The 17,382-nt window shown below is 36.0% G+C and overlaps 1 protein-coding gene across 6 annotated transcripts in view; it reads left to right on the top strand.

Annotated features, from left to right (window-relative positions):
• The first annotated feature begins 4,787 nt into the window (after nucleotides 1-4,787).
• Nucleotides 4,788-17,382, top strand: part of LOC147826694 (serum response factor-binding protein 1-like) — a 51,938-nt gene continuing 39,343 nt past the window's right edge. The window contains exons 1-3 of one of the 6 annotated variants that reach the window (XM_087180428.1): nucleotides 4,788-4,960; nucleotides 15,790-15,878; nucleotides 16,808-16,880. In XM_087180428.1, coding sequence (XP_087036554.1) covers nucleotides 15,799-15,878; nucleotides 16,808-16,880 — 153 coding nt within the window. In that variant the 5' untranslated portion in view covers nucleotides 4,788-4,960; nucleotides 15,790-15,798. Of the gene's footprint in view, nucleotides 5,027-5,117; nucleotides 5,350-15,789; nucleotides 15,879-16,807; nucleotides 16,881-17,382 lie in introns of those variants that run through there. The other 5 variants (XM_087180431.1, XM_087180430.1, XM_087180427.1 and 2 more) reach the window with 5 other exon arrangements.

Raw genomic sequence — 17,382 nt, 5'->3', positions numbered from 1 at the left:
CCAGAAAATCAGCATTGAATTTCTTCAAAGAGAGATGAAGAGACCTGCCTCTCTCTTGGTTTTGATGAATAAGTAAACTTGCTATAAATTCCTTGTTTTTTGATGGTCTTGTTCAATTAAAAATGTTTTCTCAGTACAGGCATTTTCACCACTCACTTTAACTTCTCTCAAATTTCCATCTTTATGATTAAATGTGGCAAAATATCCACTAAAAATCACTTCATCATTATCTCAGGGTAGTCACACAAGCCTATAGTCAAAGCTACTCAAGAAAGTGAGGATGGAGGATCACTGGCATCCAGGACAGACATCAAGGACAAACAGCAACATAGATCTATCTCAAGAAAAACAAACAAAACAAAGCAAAAACGCTACTCCACTTTTTAAAAATCCAATAACTTAAAAGAATTATTAGTTTTAGGAGAGTGTTTGAGAAATGTTTAAAAAATTTAAAATTTTAAATAATGATCTTGAAAACTTCAAGAGTTTATGAAAAATACTTTACAGTTTTTATTCTATTTATGAAATAGAGTGAATTTTACTATTTGCTCTTATTTCATTTCCTGTGCTAGGAATTTTCTCCTTTTTCTACAGCTTCCTATTGGAGACTTATCCTTCCTTCAAAAGTGAACTCAAATCAAACCTCTTCTAGAAATCCTCTAGTCAAATTGCTCTCTCACTCACTTGTAATACTCCATTGTAACTTTATAGTATTCTAGCACTTAACACAATCATTTTGATACAGTTATTAAACAATGTCTTTATCATTTTTGTATTTCTTACTGAACTGAGCCAGAGTAACAGAAAAATTCATTGCATTATTCTTGATTGTGGATCAAATGGTTGTAAGTTAAATTACAAATACAGTTCAAGTGCCAAGGGCTACAAAGGACATGTTTTTAAAAAACGACAGGATTCTCAATAACTTCTCTGTCACATTCATTCAAGAAAAAGGTGTAGTGGGCTGGGGATTTAGCTCAGTGGTGCTGCTGCCTGTCTCACAAGCACAAGGTCCTGAGTTCGATTCCCTGTACCAAAATAAAAAAGATGTACATCTTCTTAGCAAAAGGTCCATAATTTTCCAATAGCTATAACAGGAATAGAATATAAGTAGAGAAAATATCTTCAAATGAAAAACAATATGATCAAAGAAATTTAAAAGGTAAATAAGAAACTTCAGCAACCATTTCTAGCTCCTCCGAAAAACCCTCTGGGAAAATAAAACTATCTAAATTTGACTAAACTATTCATTATAACAATACCATGTATTTCAAATGGTCAAATGTTAAATCTATTCACATTAAAGAACAAGCTAGGCATAGACAATAACATTACTTAACACTGTTTTTGGAAGTTCTATTGAAAATAAGAATAAAATAGATTAAAATGTTATAAAGCCAGAAAGAGATAATCATCTTTCTGGTAATATGACTGCATACTTAGAAAAATCTTTCCTCTCAAAAAAATACTTGGAAAAGTGATTGGATAAAGTCAGTTTGTGACTATACTGACAATAAACCAGATAAAATAAAAAGAAATGAGAGACTATATACCATTCACAATTGTTACAAAACCATGGCAGTATATTAAAATTTTATTTGATACAAAAGTTAATATGAACACATGGCAAAAAAAAAAAAAAGTAGATAGGAAACCATGGTAGAAATTCTTTACACTGACGCTTTCACAGAAATGTTTACCCTCTTTTGGAGAAAAAAGATTCTTAGGACACCAAGCCCAGTCTACAAGGAAATATAATAAAATCAACACTAAGGAAAACCTAGAAGGGCTCAGACTCCTCTGAGCCCGCTGGGGCTTGCCGGTGTAATAAAAGACTTCTCTCCATCTCTTCAACTGACCATCGGATTCTCGAGTCTTCAAAGAATGAGAGCTGAGACCCAGAGCTGCCACACTGAGCTGTAAGGCTCAGCTGTGCCTTCCGAGCTGTGGCACTTGGCTGCAACACTGAGTTGTAACACCTGGCTATAGCACAGAGCTGCTCCACTCTGCCACAACATTTAGGGGCTCGTCCAAGATTTGAACCTGGGACCTCGCGCATGGCATGCCCGCCCCCCCATTTCCCAGAAACTGTTTTCTGCACAGTTCTACTCAACTGTCAGTGAAACCACTGAGACTGCTGTGCAGGGGCGCAGACAGCCAGGATCTGGGCACCTGACAGAAGTGCGTGGCTCTATCCGGGCAGCACTCGCTGCGCTGAGCTATAATTCATCTTTTTCCAAAAAGTAAATAGGGAAATAGCCTGCTTATTGATTCACGTAGTCTTGATCAAATATTCAGTATATGCTGTGTGTGTGTGTGTTTTTGTAATAGTTATCTCATTACACAACAAAAGAAATTGAAGCTATCCAGAGAAAGATAAAATTGGAGAATAAAAGATTGAAACACCTTTGCAGTGAATTAGAAGAGAAATATGAAGCCTCAGAGCTGCAACTGAAACAGCTATGGACCAGCTACAGAAATCAGCTGCAGCAGAAAGAGGTGGAAATCAGCCTTCTTAAAGCAAGACAGAGCACGCTCCAGGATGAGCTACTGAAACTGCAGGCAGCTGCTCAGTCGGTGCCCGCGGGGGCTGGCGGTGCACCCACAACCACTGTGTCGTCTTCTGCCAGTTATGGGCTCCCTCATCGTGCTGCAGCTGTCTACAATGACAGCATGGACATTGGCAACCTAGTTTCATCACAACAGCAAATAAACAGATTGTCAAACGAAGTCTCAAGGCTTGAATCTGAGGTTGGTCATTGGAGGCCTATTGCCCAGGCCCTGGGAACGCACAGCCCTGATCAAGCCGAGATCTGCTTGAGATCAGCCCGAGATCAAGCTGGTGTGTCATCAAGAAACTCGTAGAGGTCCGGAAACCAAGAGCTTGACAACCATCAAAACGAGATCGCAGTACTGCAGGATTTGCATGAAAACAAACTGGCGGAAATAAGACGTCAGCATTGAGAGGAAATCGCCAAGCTAGAAGACCAGCAGCTGCACTTCGGAGAAAACACGTTAACTGATCTTAACAAAAAGGCCAGGAAAAATCGCCTTCTAAAAAGAAAGTATAATAAAGTATTAGAAATCATTGCCACTAAAAAAGCAGCCCTCACTAAGCTGCAGGAAAAAAAGATGAAACTGTCCACTAGATGTGAAAGTAGTGGTCAGGATATGTTTAGACAAACTGTTCAGAATTTATCACGCATCATTCAGAAAAAGACATTGAAATGGATGCCCTGTGGCAGAAGTCAGACTTTATTGCCAATTTTACAGATGTCCGGCACTGGGTACGGAGTTGGAGGTGTTAACAGTGCCCAGGTGCAGGAGCTTCTGGAGGAACGCGGCAAGTTACAGCAGCAAGTAAAGAAAATGGAAGAGAGGAAACAGCAGGTGATGACCACAGTGGGGAACCTGCAACGCGAGTCTGCCCAGCAGCAGGAGGAACTGCATCAGCTTCAGGCACAAGTTTTGGTGGACAGCGATGCTCACGCGAAGTTAGAAGTGGACTACGCTGCCCTGATTGAAAGTCACAAGGAGCGTGAAAGCCAAGTCAAAACTTTGCTGCAGGAATTAATCCAAGTGCAGCACAGCCTCGTCAGCTCTGAGATACAAAGAGTCTTCTCTCAGGAAAGCTCGAAAGTCTTGCTCCCTCTCTCTCACCTGCCTTCCTGAGAGCAAGGGCATCTGCTGTAAGCAGTGAGTCTTCCCAGTTGCTTCAACTGGAGACAAAAAAGCAGAGAAAACTATTTCGGGAAAAAGATGCAACGTGGGAACTCCCCAGGAAAACAAATTGTCTGATTGGATTGCTGCCACCTCAGAGCAAGAAAGGAGAGAATGAGAACAAATCAATGCACAAGTTAAGCAGGTAAAAGAGAAACGGAAAAAGTTCTACAGAACTTACTTGAGGACAAATACCTCTTAATCCAAGCCAAAAGGCATGAATTACTCTCTTCAAATGAAAATCTCATTAACACAGTGAATGAAAATGAGCTTTTGAGGCAGGAAGTAACAAAGCTGAAGGAGAGAATGTTAACTTTAGAAATGGACGTTGCCAAAGTAAAAATGGAAAAGGAAGGACTAGTGGAAACATCCAGAGTAAAGGAAACCAAGCATTACAAGAGACCAACATGAAGTTTTCTATGATACTTCAAGAAAAAGAATCAGAATGCAGTTCCCTGAAGGGGAAGGCTCTTGGCTTTGAAAGAAAAAGAGTAGCTGCGTAATGAAGACCTCGGAGGAGCTGCACGGTGGACGACCGGGTGGCTCAGGGGAAGGAGAAGGGAGAAAACACCATGCATACTGAATCGGCACGCTGTGCCTGACAGCGTGCGGCAGAAGCGAAGGAAGGTACGAGACATAAATCCATTCCGGTTTCCCGCTCTGCAGCCGTGCCTGTTAGTAACCCACCTGGACTGGCTTCCGGTGGGCCTGGCCACCTTTTGAAACATATCACATGTCCTACCACGTGTACACCTTTGCCAGTGTCACCTAGAGCAGTGCTGGAGTTGTACCAAACACCTTAAAACAATAGTTCTCCAGGCAGATGTTAAGCACTTTAAAGAAACCATCAACACCGTGAGCACATACTTTATCACAAAGTGGCCTTTCAGAAAAAGTTCTGTATTTGTTTGCAGTTGTAATTTGCCTTAGTTTAATAAATATATTCTTAGTCGTTTTAGAAAGAAAAAAAAAACCCTAAACGTTTCAACTGACGCATCAGCGAACGCAACATCCTCAAGGTTACGCACCCAAGCCTAGTTTCCATAGAAACGCACAATTCTGTTACGTCCACTTCTGCGCCGGAAGTTTCTCTACCTCAGTTCCGACTTCCCCTCCATTTAAACACCATACTTTTTAATTTAGGCTACAGCGCTAGCAGAAGGCGGGTGAGTTTTGGCCTGAAGAAGCCGCCGTCGAGGGGCGTGGCGATGCAGCCGCAATAGAAACGCATCGCGTGCAGGTAGCTGCGGATCGGCTTCCTTGATGTACAATGGCTCCGCCGGTAATTCTCAATCTCAATAACGAGGTGAGCGCCCAGGCGCGGACCCTATCTAGCTCCTCTTGGAAAGTCTCAAAACCAGCTCCTTTCAGTCTTTCCGACAGGCACGTGACCGGGGCGGGGTCGAGGGTAGAGGACCCGGGAAGGGGCTGGAGAATCTTCTTGATGGGCCCTTGCGGGTTTCCGGCAACTCACTACCATTAACTCCCCTTCGCCATGTCTGGGAAACTGACGCAGGAGACCTGTCTCTGGCCCTTAGGCTCCCAAACGTTTGTCTTGTGAGACTGAACAACAGTTACTCCATTTTGTAATAGAGCCCCAACTTGTCTGCTTCTGTTACGGATCACCAGGTAGACATCGAGTTCCAGGGATGTGCTTGTTGTTTTGCCAGGAAGGTCTGTTGTGTGCCTAGTGTTCCGTCACGCTTGCCCAACTGCGTATCTGAATATGTTATCTTAAGGACAATCTGTAAAAGGTCTGTTTTATCTCTCCTCCGCTTTTGTATTTCTGCTTGCCAACTTCTCCTACAACCCCCTATAAAAACAGCCTTGGACTCTGAGCCAGTTGCCTCTCTAAGCTACTTCGCTTTGGGAGTGCCGTCTGGCCAGACTAATAAAGGTCTGTTTTACTTTCCAACTTGTCCAGTGTGTTCCTTCCTGGGTGTTCTTCGCTACAGTCAGCTCCTCGGAGCGTTTGGTAAGGCCCTTGGTCTTACAGTCTGAGAGACTTGAAAATGTCAGTTTATCTCTGTATCCAAAGTCCTTTAACATGAAGCTCAGGATACTACCTTCCTCATAAGGTTGTGAGAAATTAGCTAAGTGTATAGTGCCTGACCCTTAATAAACTCAGTACAAGTTACCTGCCTTTTATTCGTTGTCAAAATTAAAGGACGGGATTAAGAATTGTAACTTGTCCTAAGAATTGCTGATGTTGAATGAGTCCCTGTGCGGTTAATGCTTCGTTTCTTTTTCCACTTAAACTGCCTCATTTCTCTGCTTCCTTTTGTAACAAAACTTCAACAAAGAACTGTTTATATTCGCTATTTGTAGTTTTTCTTCTCTAAATCGTTTTAAAAATCCAGCCTTATATAACATTTGCTCTCACCACCACCTCTACTAAATAAATGTCACCAGGCTACTGTCTGCCACTTAGCCTTTCCAGCATGTGCTTCTCTTCAGTAAAGCAGTAGGATATCTGAAGTCTTAAAGTAAGGATCAAATGAGGACCTCACTGCTGCATACGGCAAAAGAATTTCTTCTTCTTTACCTTCTTTAGCCTTTGAATATGTGTTATGTTCAAGTCACTGTTCAGAATAAACAGTTGGGTAAGGTATACCTTATATTTTTTAGTAACTTATTGTCAGGAAGGAAAGTTTAAGCAGTACCCTCCTATGATAAGAAATAACTTATAAAGAGTGCCCCCCGCAATAGCTATTAGTGCAGAAAAGTTTCCAAAGAAGGCAAGGTCAAATAAATGATATTTGTCCTTGATCTTTGAAAAATCTCTTACAGGAATTGCAGGCAGGGACTCAATAAAAATAGGATAGCATTCCAAGTAGAGTGACCAGTATAAGCAAGGAAGAGATGGTGGTAGGAAACTCTTTGGATGGTATAGCATAGCACTTGTAGTATGAGGTGGAAAATAAATATAGTAGTGCCTTACTGTTATGTTGAGTCTGGATTTCAGTAGTCAGTGCAGTACAGAATATATTGGAGAGGGGAACTGAAAATTTTAGAATTTATTCCTAAACATACATTATTTCTAACCATACATTGTGCCAGAAAACAATCAGTGGGTTATTTTCCATTATGTTACCTATGATACATAAAAGATCATAAATCAGAGAGATGTCCTTGGGAATTAACGGGAAACACTTGTTAGCTTCATGTTGAATTTTGACTTTGATTGGAGTGATGACAGGAAGTCACTTATAAAATACGTTTTTCCAGTTAGCTAACATCCAGGATTCTTCAAAACAGCTAAAGTTTGACCTTTATAGGAAATTTGTTAACTTACCTTATTCTGTTGTCTGTTCCTTGAATAATCAGATGCTTTCTATTCTGGGAACATGTATTTCTGTTTTCCTTTGTTTATATACCTATCCCCACAACATATATGCTTTATAAATGTTTGCCAGATGACTGAATTAATTTATCAAAACAGTATATACATTTCACACTAAAATCTATTGTCTTAATATGAAATGGGTTTAAAAAAACAAAAGAATGGAGTTGACATTATGTAAAATTAATGAGAAAAACTACAAAGAAAAATATAGTCATTTGTAAATATCTATATAAAAATTGAAAAAAATGCCAAAAAAAGAAAAAGGACGACTAAATAGAAGATAAAACAAATATGACAGATAAATGGCTAACATGTGTTGTTACAATAAAATACCTCCTGGAAATTGAGAGAAACTGTCAGAAAAAAAATAAGTGAAAGATAAGTATCAACTACTTCTCCAAAAAGGAAATATATCCTAAAAAGAATTTAAATTCAGTATTTCAGATCTTTTTGCCACTGTTACCCTAGTTCAAATTATATTGCCAAACAGAGCTCCTGTACTACTGTCTCCCAGCTACTTAAATTGACTCTTCTCAGACTTTAATTTGCTCTCCATACTGCTGCTGGAGTACAGTACTCTTCAAAACATCTAATCATATCACTGCATTTTTAGAACCCTCTAAGCTACTTTTGGTAAAGACTAATTTAAACAAGGGCAGTCCCTTCCAACTAGCTTTAAATTTTTTGCTCATCATATCCCTAATACCTATTTGTTTAATTGGTCCTTAATATCTTAGACTATTTCTCACCTGGGTTTCAGTGGCCTTATAACTGCCTGAACTTACGTATAATTTGTGCTTGTTGGCTCTATGGAAAATAGACTGTGTTTCACCAAAATTTCCCAGTTTGTAAATCTCTGTGGGATTGACCTTGAGGTATTTGTAATCATAGCTGTGGTTTATTGTCTAGGAATTCTTGTTTCATAACTTTTATAGTTTTAATTTTATTTTAGGGCCGGAGATTTAGCTCAGTGATTCTGCCGCCTGCCTCACAAGTGCAAGGTTCCAAGTTCAGTCCCTCGTACCAAAAAAATTTACATTTTAAATGTTTTTTTTAAAAAAGTTAGATGGTAGTCTAATTTTATATTAAATTTCCCAGAATGTTTTTTGTGATTTTTCTGTGTCTTCTATTCTTAATAATTATGAAAGACCATTCCATGTCTTCTACTCTTAATAATTCTATTCTTATAGGAAAAAATTTTCCAAGGATAGGGACTAATTTATAAAATACTTCCTAACTCTGGGTTGTGAAAATATATTTATTCTTATGAAGTAAAATTTTTCCTTTACTGTTTTAAAAAATAAACCATCACTTTTTACTTCATCTTATGATTATTGAATGCTTTATCTTCCTCAGAATTTTCTGTGAATTTTAAGTAAAAAATTTAACTGTTTTGTTATAGTAACTTCCCAAACTTCTAGCATAGTCCTTGACTGCAGGTAATAAGTAAGTAAATACTGGAAAATGAAAATATGGTTAGCACAACATTTGTCAGTAATATTCAGATGAAAGAGGAAAATCTCCTAAATATTGATTTTTTCCCCCCTCCTTTTGCATTAAAGCTAAAGAAAGAAGAATGTACAATTGAAACAACAGTGCTCTAACATTTAGTGAGTTAAGAATTTGCAAAACACCTGGATTTATTGTAGTCATGTTTCTTTGCCAGCAGTGATGGTTAAAATTTGAATTACAGGATAGTGATTTGATGGAGTACTTTGATTCCATAGAAGGGCTGTAAGTCTTTGTAGAAAACTAGAATATTATTCTGTGATAGAAAATTACCAGTAAGCCCATTAGAAAATTGCCTATCATTTCTTATAAGAGAGTACATTAGTCCTCCCTTATCCTTGGTTTTACTTTCTGTCATTTCAGATACCTGAGGTCAAGTGCAATTCTGAATATATTAAATGGAAAATTTCAGAAATAAACAATTTATGAAATTTTAAATTGCTCACCATTCTGAGCATAGCGATGTGCAGCCCAGGTTGGGAATTATCCCTTAGGCCTGGATATCTCTACATCTTACGTTCTGTCACCCATTAGTCCTGCAGCCCTTTGTGTTGACTGTTACCAATATCACAGTGCTTGTGTTCAAATAACCCCTATTTACTAATGGCCATAAGTGCAAACTTTTATTATAGTATGTGGTTATAATTATTCTATTTTAAATAGTTGATTTTGTCAATCTTTGTGTCTAATTTTTTAATCAGTATAAATAAAAATTTATCATAGGCAGATGTGTAAAAAACCGCAATACATACAGAGTTTGGTGCCATCTATAGTTTCACCACCATCTATAGTTTCATCCAGTGCTAGTCTTGGAATATATATTACTTGAATAAGGGAGTACTGTGGTAAAGGTAGAAACAAGAATACGAGAAAACAAAATGATTTTCCTCCATGTACTGTAAAAGGTAAAGATGTCAAGAAACATGTTGTATGTGTTTATGAAGTTACAAAACTCATTCATAATTGGATGCATAGTACTTTTTGATAGTTTATTCTGAAATAGTAAATTAGAAAAACCAGCTTGTCATCGGTTGTTAACTGTTCTGGTAAGTTGGCTAGGTGGCACCATACGCTCAATAATAGTTGTTAGGTAATTACTAAGCATTCTAGATGTTTTAAATTGTAGCTCAGGAGAAATAAGATTTGTAATTCAACCGTAAGTTATCTAAATGATTAAATTAGGATCCTCTGTATAAAACTGTAATTTTGTTGACTATGAAATACTTCAAACACACGGAAAATAATATAACAAATATGCTTGTATCTACTTCCTATGTTTAGCAGTTACCAAATGTTTTGTCATATTTTTATTCCAATCACTTTCCTTTCCACCTTAGGAGTTATTATTTTTCTAGTGTTTTCTCATCTGTAGGTTTCATAATTTTGAAACATGTATCTACACCTATAGCACAGTATTGTTGTGTATATTTTAAATTTTTCAGTGTGGTGTTATATTGTTTAATGTAATGTACATAGTATTCTGTAACTTTTTCACCAAACATTTTAGGATTTATCCGTGGTAATGCATGCAGAGCCTCTGTATTTATTTATTTAAAGTTCTACGTTCTGCATTTATTTGTTTAAAATACTCATTTTGTATGCTTTATATATGCCTTATATGTATATGCTTTATATCAATAAGAAATCATTTGTATACTGTATTGTTGGATGTATATTTATTTTCTAAATAGATTCCTAGAAGTAGGATTTTTGCCAAATGCTGCCAAATTTTCCTCCTGAAAGAGTATACAATTTGCATTTCTAGCAGCAAAGAAGCACTGAGAGTGCCTTTTTCCTCACAGCTTTAGGATCAGAATATGTTGTCATATTTTTTATTGTATTTGCCGATTACACAGGTCAATGGTGCTGAACCTGAGGCACATGGTGCAGCAGGCTATTTGTGTTGTTGGAAGCTCTAAAAATTTCACCATCACTATTATAGGTGAATGAATAATCCGAAGTTCTAATGTATTTTGAGTGTTACATGTATACGCAGATTTTCCTGATGACCATGATTTTTTGTTACAGGTTAACCCAGGTATGTAGCAAAGTCACTATATGGCCAGCATTTGTTAATTGACTGGCTAGCAGCTGACCAGGCAAGAGTCAATTCAAAGGACTTAATTTTGTGTGTGGTTCAAAGTCAGCTGTCAGCTTTGTATATCAGAAACTTGCTGTCATTGTCACTCAGAATAGCTCATTCTCTCAAAAGCAAATTCCCATTAACATAAACTTATACTTGCATTGTAAAACACATTATTTTCCTGTCTACTGATCATCATCAGCTCCTCTGAAAGTAGGTTTAGTGCATGATTCACTCTTGGGCTATGATACATTGTTCCACAGAATTTAGTTTTCTTGGGAAAGATTAGATTATACAAGTCTTGGAGCTGGAGAACTCTTTCTTAGGAATTTGTCTGAGTTGGATACTGCCAGCTTTTGGTTCTTTGTAATTTCCATTCCTGTGTCTGAGTTGACTCTTTTTAAATCTGCTCACGTGATCATTTTCCAGTAGGTGTCTTCGGTTTTCCCTTTATTTGTGATCATGCTTTTGGTTTTGTTTACCCAAGAAGTGATCCAGGTTTCCCTGACTGTATTCAGAATTTACTGGCTTATCTCTGGGTAGGCTGTTGACATCTTTCTCTCAGCACCTACAGTCTCTGTTATAGTTTTAACTGTTACAGTTTCAAGTCTTTCTCTTTTGATCTCATGAAATGCATTCCTTTCCTGTTTGGAGTCCCTCAACTAAGTTTATTGGTCTTAATTATGATCACATAAAAATTTTTCTGTGAATTTCTGTCTTCAAACTCTTTCCACTTTTCTTTCATTTTGTTCCTTCTCTGTCAGATATTATGCCTGTTTTGTCCTTGCTCATTTTATTTCTCTTTCCTTCCCAAACGATATTGTACTCTTTCCACAGTCCTAGCAATGATAATTCTGATTGCTTTTGGTTAGAAAATTTGCCAAAGTGTATTGATTTCATGCACTGCCTTGGCTTCCTGGTAATATTGGGTGTTTGGGACCTGTCTGTTGACCTTTGGGTTGTCTGTCAACCAACTTCATAATTCCTGGGTGACAAATGAATCACAACATTTAAAACTCTAACTAAAGTTACTAGTCATCAGTTTTGCAAAAAATAAAAAAATAAAAAAGCTGTTTGGAGGGAGCAAATGTGAGAAAAAATGTTTATTTCCATTTTTATGTGAAGTGAATATGCTTCTTTATACACTAAACTTTTCAAATTTTTCTACTGCTTCTTTACAAATACTGACAAAATTAAACTAGAAAAGCATTTTTTGGTATTGTATAAAACTAAGTTATGAAGCATTCTTTTTGCTTTTAGAATTCTCTTATGCAGTAATGGCAAACATAATACTTCTCATACTGAATTTTTAGAATTAGAGCCTAATTGTTCCATAGTTAGAATGTAACCAAGGACTTAATATGCCTAGTGCAATTTATCAGTTTTGTTGTTAGTAGTTAGAAATGGTATATTGTAATCTGTTGTACCTGCAAAGTTCAGCAGTTAGAAACATTTATTACCCTATTTTAATGCATAATCAATCACTTAGTCATTTATGCTATGAATTAACTTATAAATGTATTATAAGCCCATTATAGTTATTTTTGTCACTTAAACCTTATCTAAAACACTTTTCATTTATGCATCTTAATGATTTTTTTCCTAAATATATTTAACTTTGAAACAAATTCCAGAGATGTTGATGTATCTAATGGGAAGAAAACCCTGATTATTTGTGTTCTTTTGGTACCGGGGATTGAACTCCGGTCCTTGCGCTTGCACAGCAGGCGGCGAAACGGCTGAGCTAAATCCCCGGCCCTGTGTTCTTTTAATATGCATTTGATTTGGAACAGTGAATTGACAAGTAAGTATTGCTACATTTTGGGTTATGTATTTAACAAATATTCCTTGAGCACATATTTATGCATCATTGCATTTTCAGTTTTAAGATGCAGTGTTGTGTAAAACCAGATACTTTTATGGAATTTATAACCTGTGGAGGGCATGTTAAATATAATAAGATTAAAAGAAAAATATTAAGAGTCATGATAAGTACCAGAGGACTAGGTATTCTTAAGTGTTTATAATGAAGAATTTCTGACCCTCTCAAAGAAGCTAGCAATCACTTTCCTGACTAAAACTAGAATTTCTGTTCAGTGCAGCTATTCTTCTAGGTGTCTTCCTGAAAGAGTTAAAGACATCATAGCAAAGTAATATATGCATACCCATGTTTATAGCAGCACAGTTCATAATAGCTAAATCTTGGGAGTGGCCTGTATGTCTGCAACAGATAGATGAGTGAATAAAGAAAATGTATTTCTACAAAATGGACGACTATTTTGCTATAAAGAATAAACAGGTCATTTGTAGGAAACTGGATGCACTTAGAATCCATAATGTTAAGTGAAATAAATGAGACAAGCATAAGTATTGCATGATTTCTCTTATATGAGAAACTCAAAATATAAATAAACAAAATAAAAGATAATAGGAGATAGAGACCTAGATCTTTTGCAAAAAGGTAGGAAACCAAAAGATGGAGGCCAGGGGAAGAGGAGGAGATGAAAAGAGAATTAAAATGTGTGATGTACATGTACCTACTCCCCAAGAAAAATATCATCATTATGTATTGAAAATATGTACTAATAAAAAAGTTAAAACTGAAAAAAGAAAATGACAGTGTAGCCAAAGTCAGGATCAATAAATGTTAAGCTAACCAAGAAAGATAGAACTTACCTACACAAGGGAAGGGTAAATGTAAAGGTTTTGTAATAAATGAGCAAAATGAGAACAAGGCCATCCTAAAAGAAGGAAAACTACTGAGGAGAGTTAAAGCTGTGACATTATATCTCTCTGTTAGAAAGTTTTAGTCTGACTACATTGTGGATAATTTGGGAGGGGCAAGAATGGGTACACAGAAACCAGTTGACAGTATAAGCTAAAAATGCTGAGAAGTCAGATTGTACAATTTGAAAGACAGGAGATAAAATTAACAAGACTTAGTGGTAGATTCATTGTGAGGGATTTAAGGAAAATACTTGTAATAACCCCAAATTTTATAATTAATAGGGTTCTCATCTCTGAAATATGAAACACAAAAGCCAGAAAGATCCAGAGTAAACAACATGAGTTCAAGTGTAAATTTGTGATGATTTTCTTTTCTTTTTGTTACATGTGTGTATGTGTGTGAATGTTTGCAACCCACAATGGTTACATTTGTTTTAGGGAATTGATATGTGTATCTAACATATCTTGATCATTTTCCATCCCTGACACCCTCTCCCTCCTATTGCTCTCCTTCCCTATCTCTAAAAACTCTCTTTTTGAGGTGATTTTGAGCATACTCAAAAAGAAATATCAAGCAACCACTCTCACATTTATGTCTGGAGTTACATGGAGAGATCTGAGGTAAAGATAAAATATTTTGAGTCATGTTTGTTTAGGTGGCAAATTAAACCAAAATGTACACATAAGGTCACTGAAGTTTAAAAAGTATATTGTAGGGCCGGGGATTTAGCTCAGTGGCACCATGCCTGCCTTGCAAGTGCAATCTCCTGAGTTTAATCCCCAGCACCCCCCCCAAAAAAAGAAAAGTATATTGTGGAAAAGAAGAATTGGCATAGGACTGCCCTTTAACTCACTAAAATTTTATAGCTGGACATAAGTGAATGAGTCTTATTAACTAGAGGGTCAGGCCAAGATACTGGCAAAGGTTGATCGTGTACCTAAACTGGAGAAAGGGAGGAAGATTAAAATGAGGACTATGTTGAATATTAAGTACTAGGGTTAGCGGACTGTTGGTTACAGTGAAGACAAAGATGGTTGTCGTGGGTGGAGTTGAACAGCAAGCTAATAAAAATTGTGTTTACACTGTAGAACATTTGTGTTAATGGTTTTAGAAATGGAATACTTTGATGACTTTGAAATGAGTAACTGAGGTAATGACTTTTAGGTCATTAGAAAAGAAAAAGTCAAAAAGTAAGGATATAATATCGGGCACATTATTCAAATGGACATTTAAACCACCTAAAATGATGGGAAGACAAGATGAAAAAATTTTAAGTTGGTTGATAGTATCTTCAATAAAAGGGAGTTGGCCAGGGATGGGGATAACATTAATGGAAAAGTTAGAGAAGGTGATATGGCTAAATTTGGAAGCCCTGAAGAGACAGAATTATGATTGTTATTTGGCAAAAAGAATTTGAGGGATTGTGTGTACCAAGAACTCTTGCAGGGTTTAAATACTGTGTCACAAGGCTTGTGACAACTCTAGGAGCTCACAGTCTAGAGAAAGACAAACCCATGAACAATTTGTATGATGAGATAGATGCTTAAAAATAGAACCTACAAAGTATAGTGAGGATTCCAGGGATGGAATGACTATTTCTAAGTGAAGAAACATTGATGATTTCACAGGAAAAATTATATTGCACCTCAATTTTATGTAGTTCTTAAAATACAAAAGGGGGAGAAGAACATTCCAAGTGGAATTATGAGACGTCTCACTCCTAACTATGATAGATAAAACATTAACTCCGTAATAACATGTCATACTGAATACCAGACCATTATAGTATGTAACTCTTTATGGTTAGAATTGTTCCATGTCTTGACCTGTCCTTCAGTTTTTTCGTTCTTAAGAGTGTAACATTGTTCTCTAATGGGATGATACAAAGGTTATATGTGTGTGTAGGCATGTGCTCACACATACATAATAAGCATTTGTGTTTGTGGAGTTTCTTTTAAAATTATGCTTAAAATAATTTATTACTAACAATGAGCAAGGAGTGCTTTATAAGTAAATAAAATGAAATCACTTTTATCCATTTCCTTTTGTTAATTCCTGTGTTCATTTAATAATTCCTATCATCATATGTGATCTCAGGCAATTTATAGTTATGTTCCAAGCTCAACAAAATATAAGTATAAAATACTAAAATATTAATTATTAAGAATGTCATGACTTTTTGTCAGGACTGTTTTAAAAAACTTGTTTCTTTTGAGCCCTCAAACACATTTTTAGACTGTTGATTTATTCCTTCACTGTTTATAGAAGAACTTTGATTTCCTCAAACTAGGAATGTGGTAGATAAAAATTTGGTGAAAGTAGTAAACCAAGTATATATCAAAACTCAGAATTAATTGTATTTGTTCTGAGTTGTATCTTTAATTTTGGGTTTCTTTCCTAAAGGTTGTGAAGATGAGAAAAGAAGTGAAGAGAATACGAGTTTTGGTCATCAGAAAACTTGTCAGGAGTGTTGGCAGGCTGAAGTCAAAAAAGTCAGTCGCTTTAAGTAATCATCCTATGACTAATAAAATGTCAAGAAATGTTCTTACTTAAAATATTCAAAATTTGAGGGTGGGATGTGGAGAAATAATTGACTGTCTTGTTCAGTACTTTGTTTTATACATAGAGATGATGTGAGTGATATAGAATGTGCTGTGTCAGCATGTCCTTATATGGTTTGGACTGTCTTTGCCTAAGACATAGTGAATTCTTCTATTTTTTTTTTAATCCTGCATTTAGTTTTTTCAGAATACGTTAAGATGGCAATAACAATTTTAAGTCAAGTAATATCTTAAGTCAGTTGTGAAGATTTTATATTATTTTTTCTTGAATTACTATTTGAAATTTGAAACCTTTGGTATCCTGTGGCATGTTTAATCAGTTTATTGTGTACCATGAAATTTTTTTTTAAAGTATTTTATGTTTCAGTATTAACGGTGTCAGTAAAAAAGGACTTAAAATTCTTGTGGTTTAAGCCTGAATATTTACAAAGCCTTAAATGTGTTTTGTTTCTGGTTAATTTTCTTTTCTAATAAATATTCCAGAAATCGCTCCTCTCTCTAATCAGATATTTAACACTAATTCTAGAGAACAAGTTTTCGTTTAATAAACATATCTAATCCTTAATTATAGTTTTTGAAGCATAGATTACATTAAATACAATGTAATACAATTGATTAATTGAGTGATTAAAAAGTGTTACTAACCTTACTGTTAAGGGGCTGGAGAAGGCAAACAATCAATCACTGATATAATACCAAGACAGTGCTTATTTACTAGTTTCAAGCACTTGGGTTTATTTATGAAATTGAGGTTTGTATTAAGGTGGGGAAAGAAGGGGAAGTATAATAGGCTAAAAGCTTTTCATTATGATTTAACTAAAATTAATGCTTCACTTGGTTATATATTATTTTTTTTGCAGAGGTTCTGAAGATGCACTGTTAAAAAACCAAAGACGGGCGCAACGATTGCTTGAAGAAATCCATGCCATGAAGGTAAGGATTTGTGTGCCAATGCGCATGTATGTGTGTTTCTGTCACTCCTGTCAAACTCCATTTTGTGTATGCATGGTATTACCTATATGAATATTTATGAGATAAGTCTTATTTATATGAGTCTGTGAACAACGTGGCATGTTAAGAAAATTGTAATATGTTGAAACTTGTGTTTTCCCATTTTTTTACTGGATTTGTTAAAGTATTAGACTAATTTGAGTCAAAACTGCCAAACAAAACTCATCTATGTTCAATAATGCCTCATGCCCAAGGATTTTATTTTTACTGTAACGTTAGAGATGTAACCTGAATGAAGTTCAAGAATTAAAGTGTTCATGTTATTTGGGAATGTGGATGGTGATTTTGGTGGCTGACATCATGCTTTGTCTATTGCCAACTCAATAAATTTTTATGGGGTAGTGTCAGCATTTTATTCAGTGCTGTAGTAACTTAAAATAAAATTAGTGTTGGACCAACATGATCATAGTTTCGTTTTTTTCAT

This window comes from Heterocephalus glaber, unplaced genomic scaffold (assembly GCF_053883595.1).
Source record: "Heterocephalus glaber isolate CG9 unplaced genomic scaffold, H.glaber_assembly_v1.0 deba00001462, whole genome shotgun sequence".
NCBI classification, from domain to species: Eukaryota; Metazoa; Chordata; class Mammalia; order Rodentia; family Bathyergidae; genus Heterocephalus; species Heterocephalus glaber.
The sequence above is the reverse complement of the archived record's forward strand: the minus strand, read 5'-3'. Positions and strand labels throughout refer to the sequence as shown.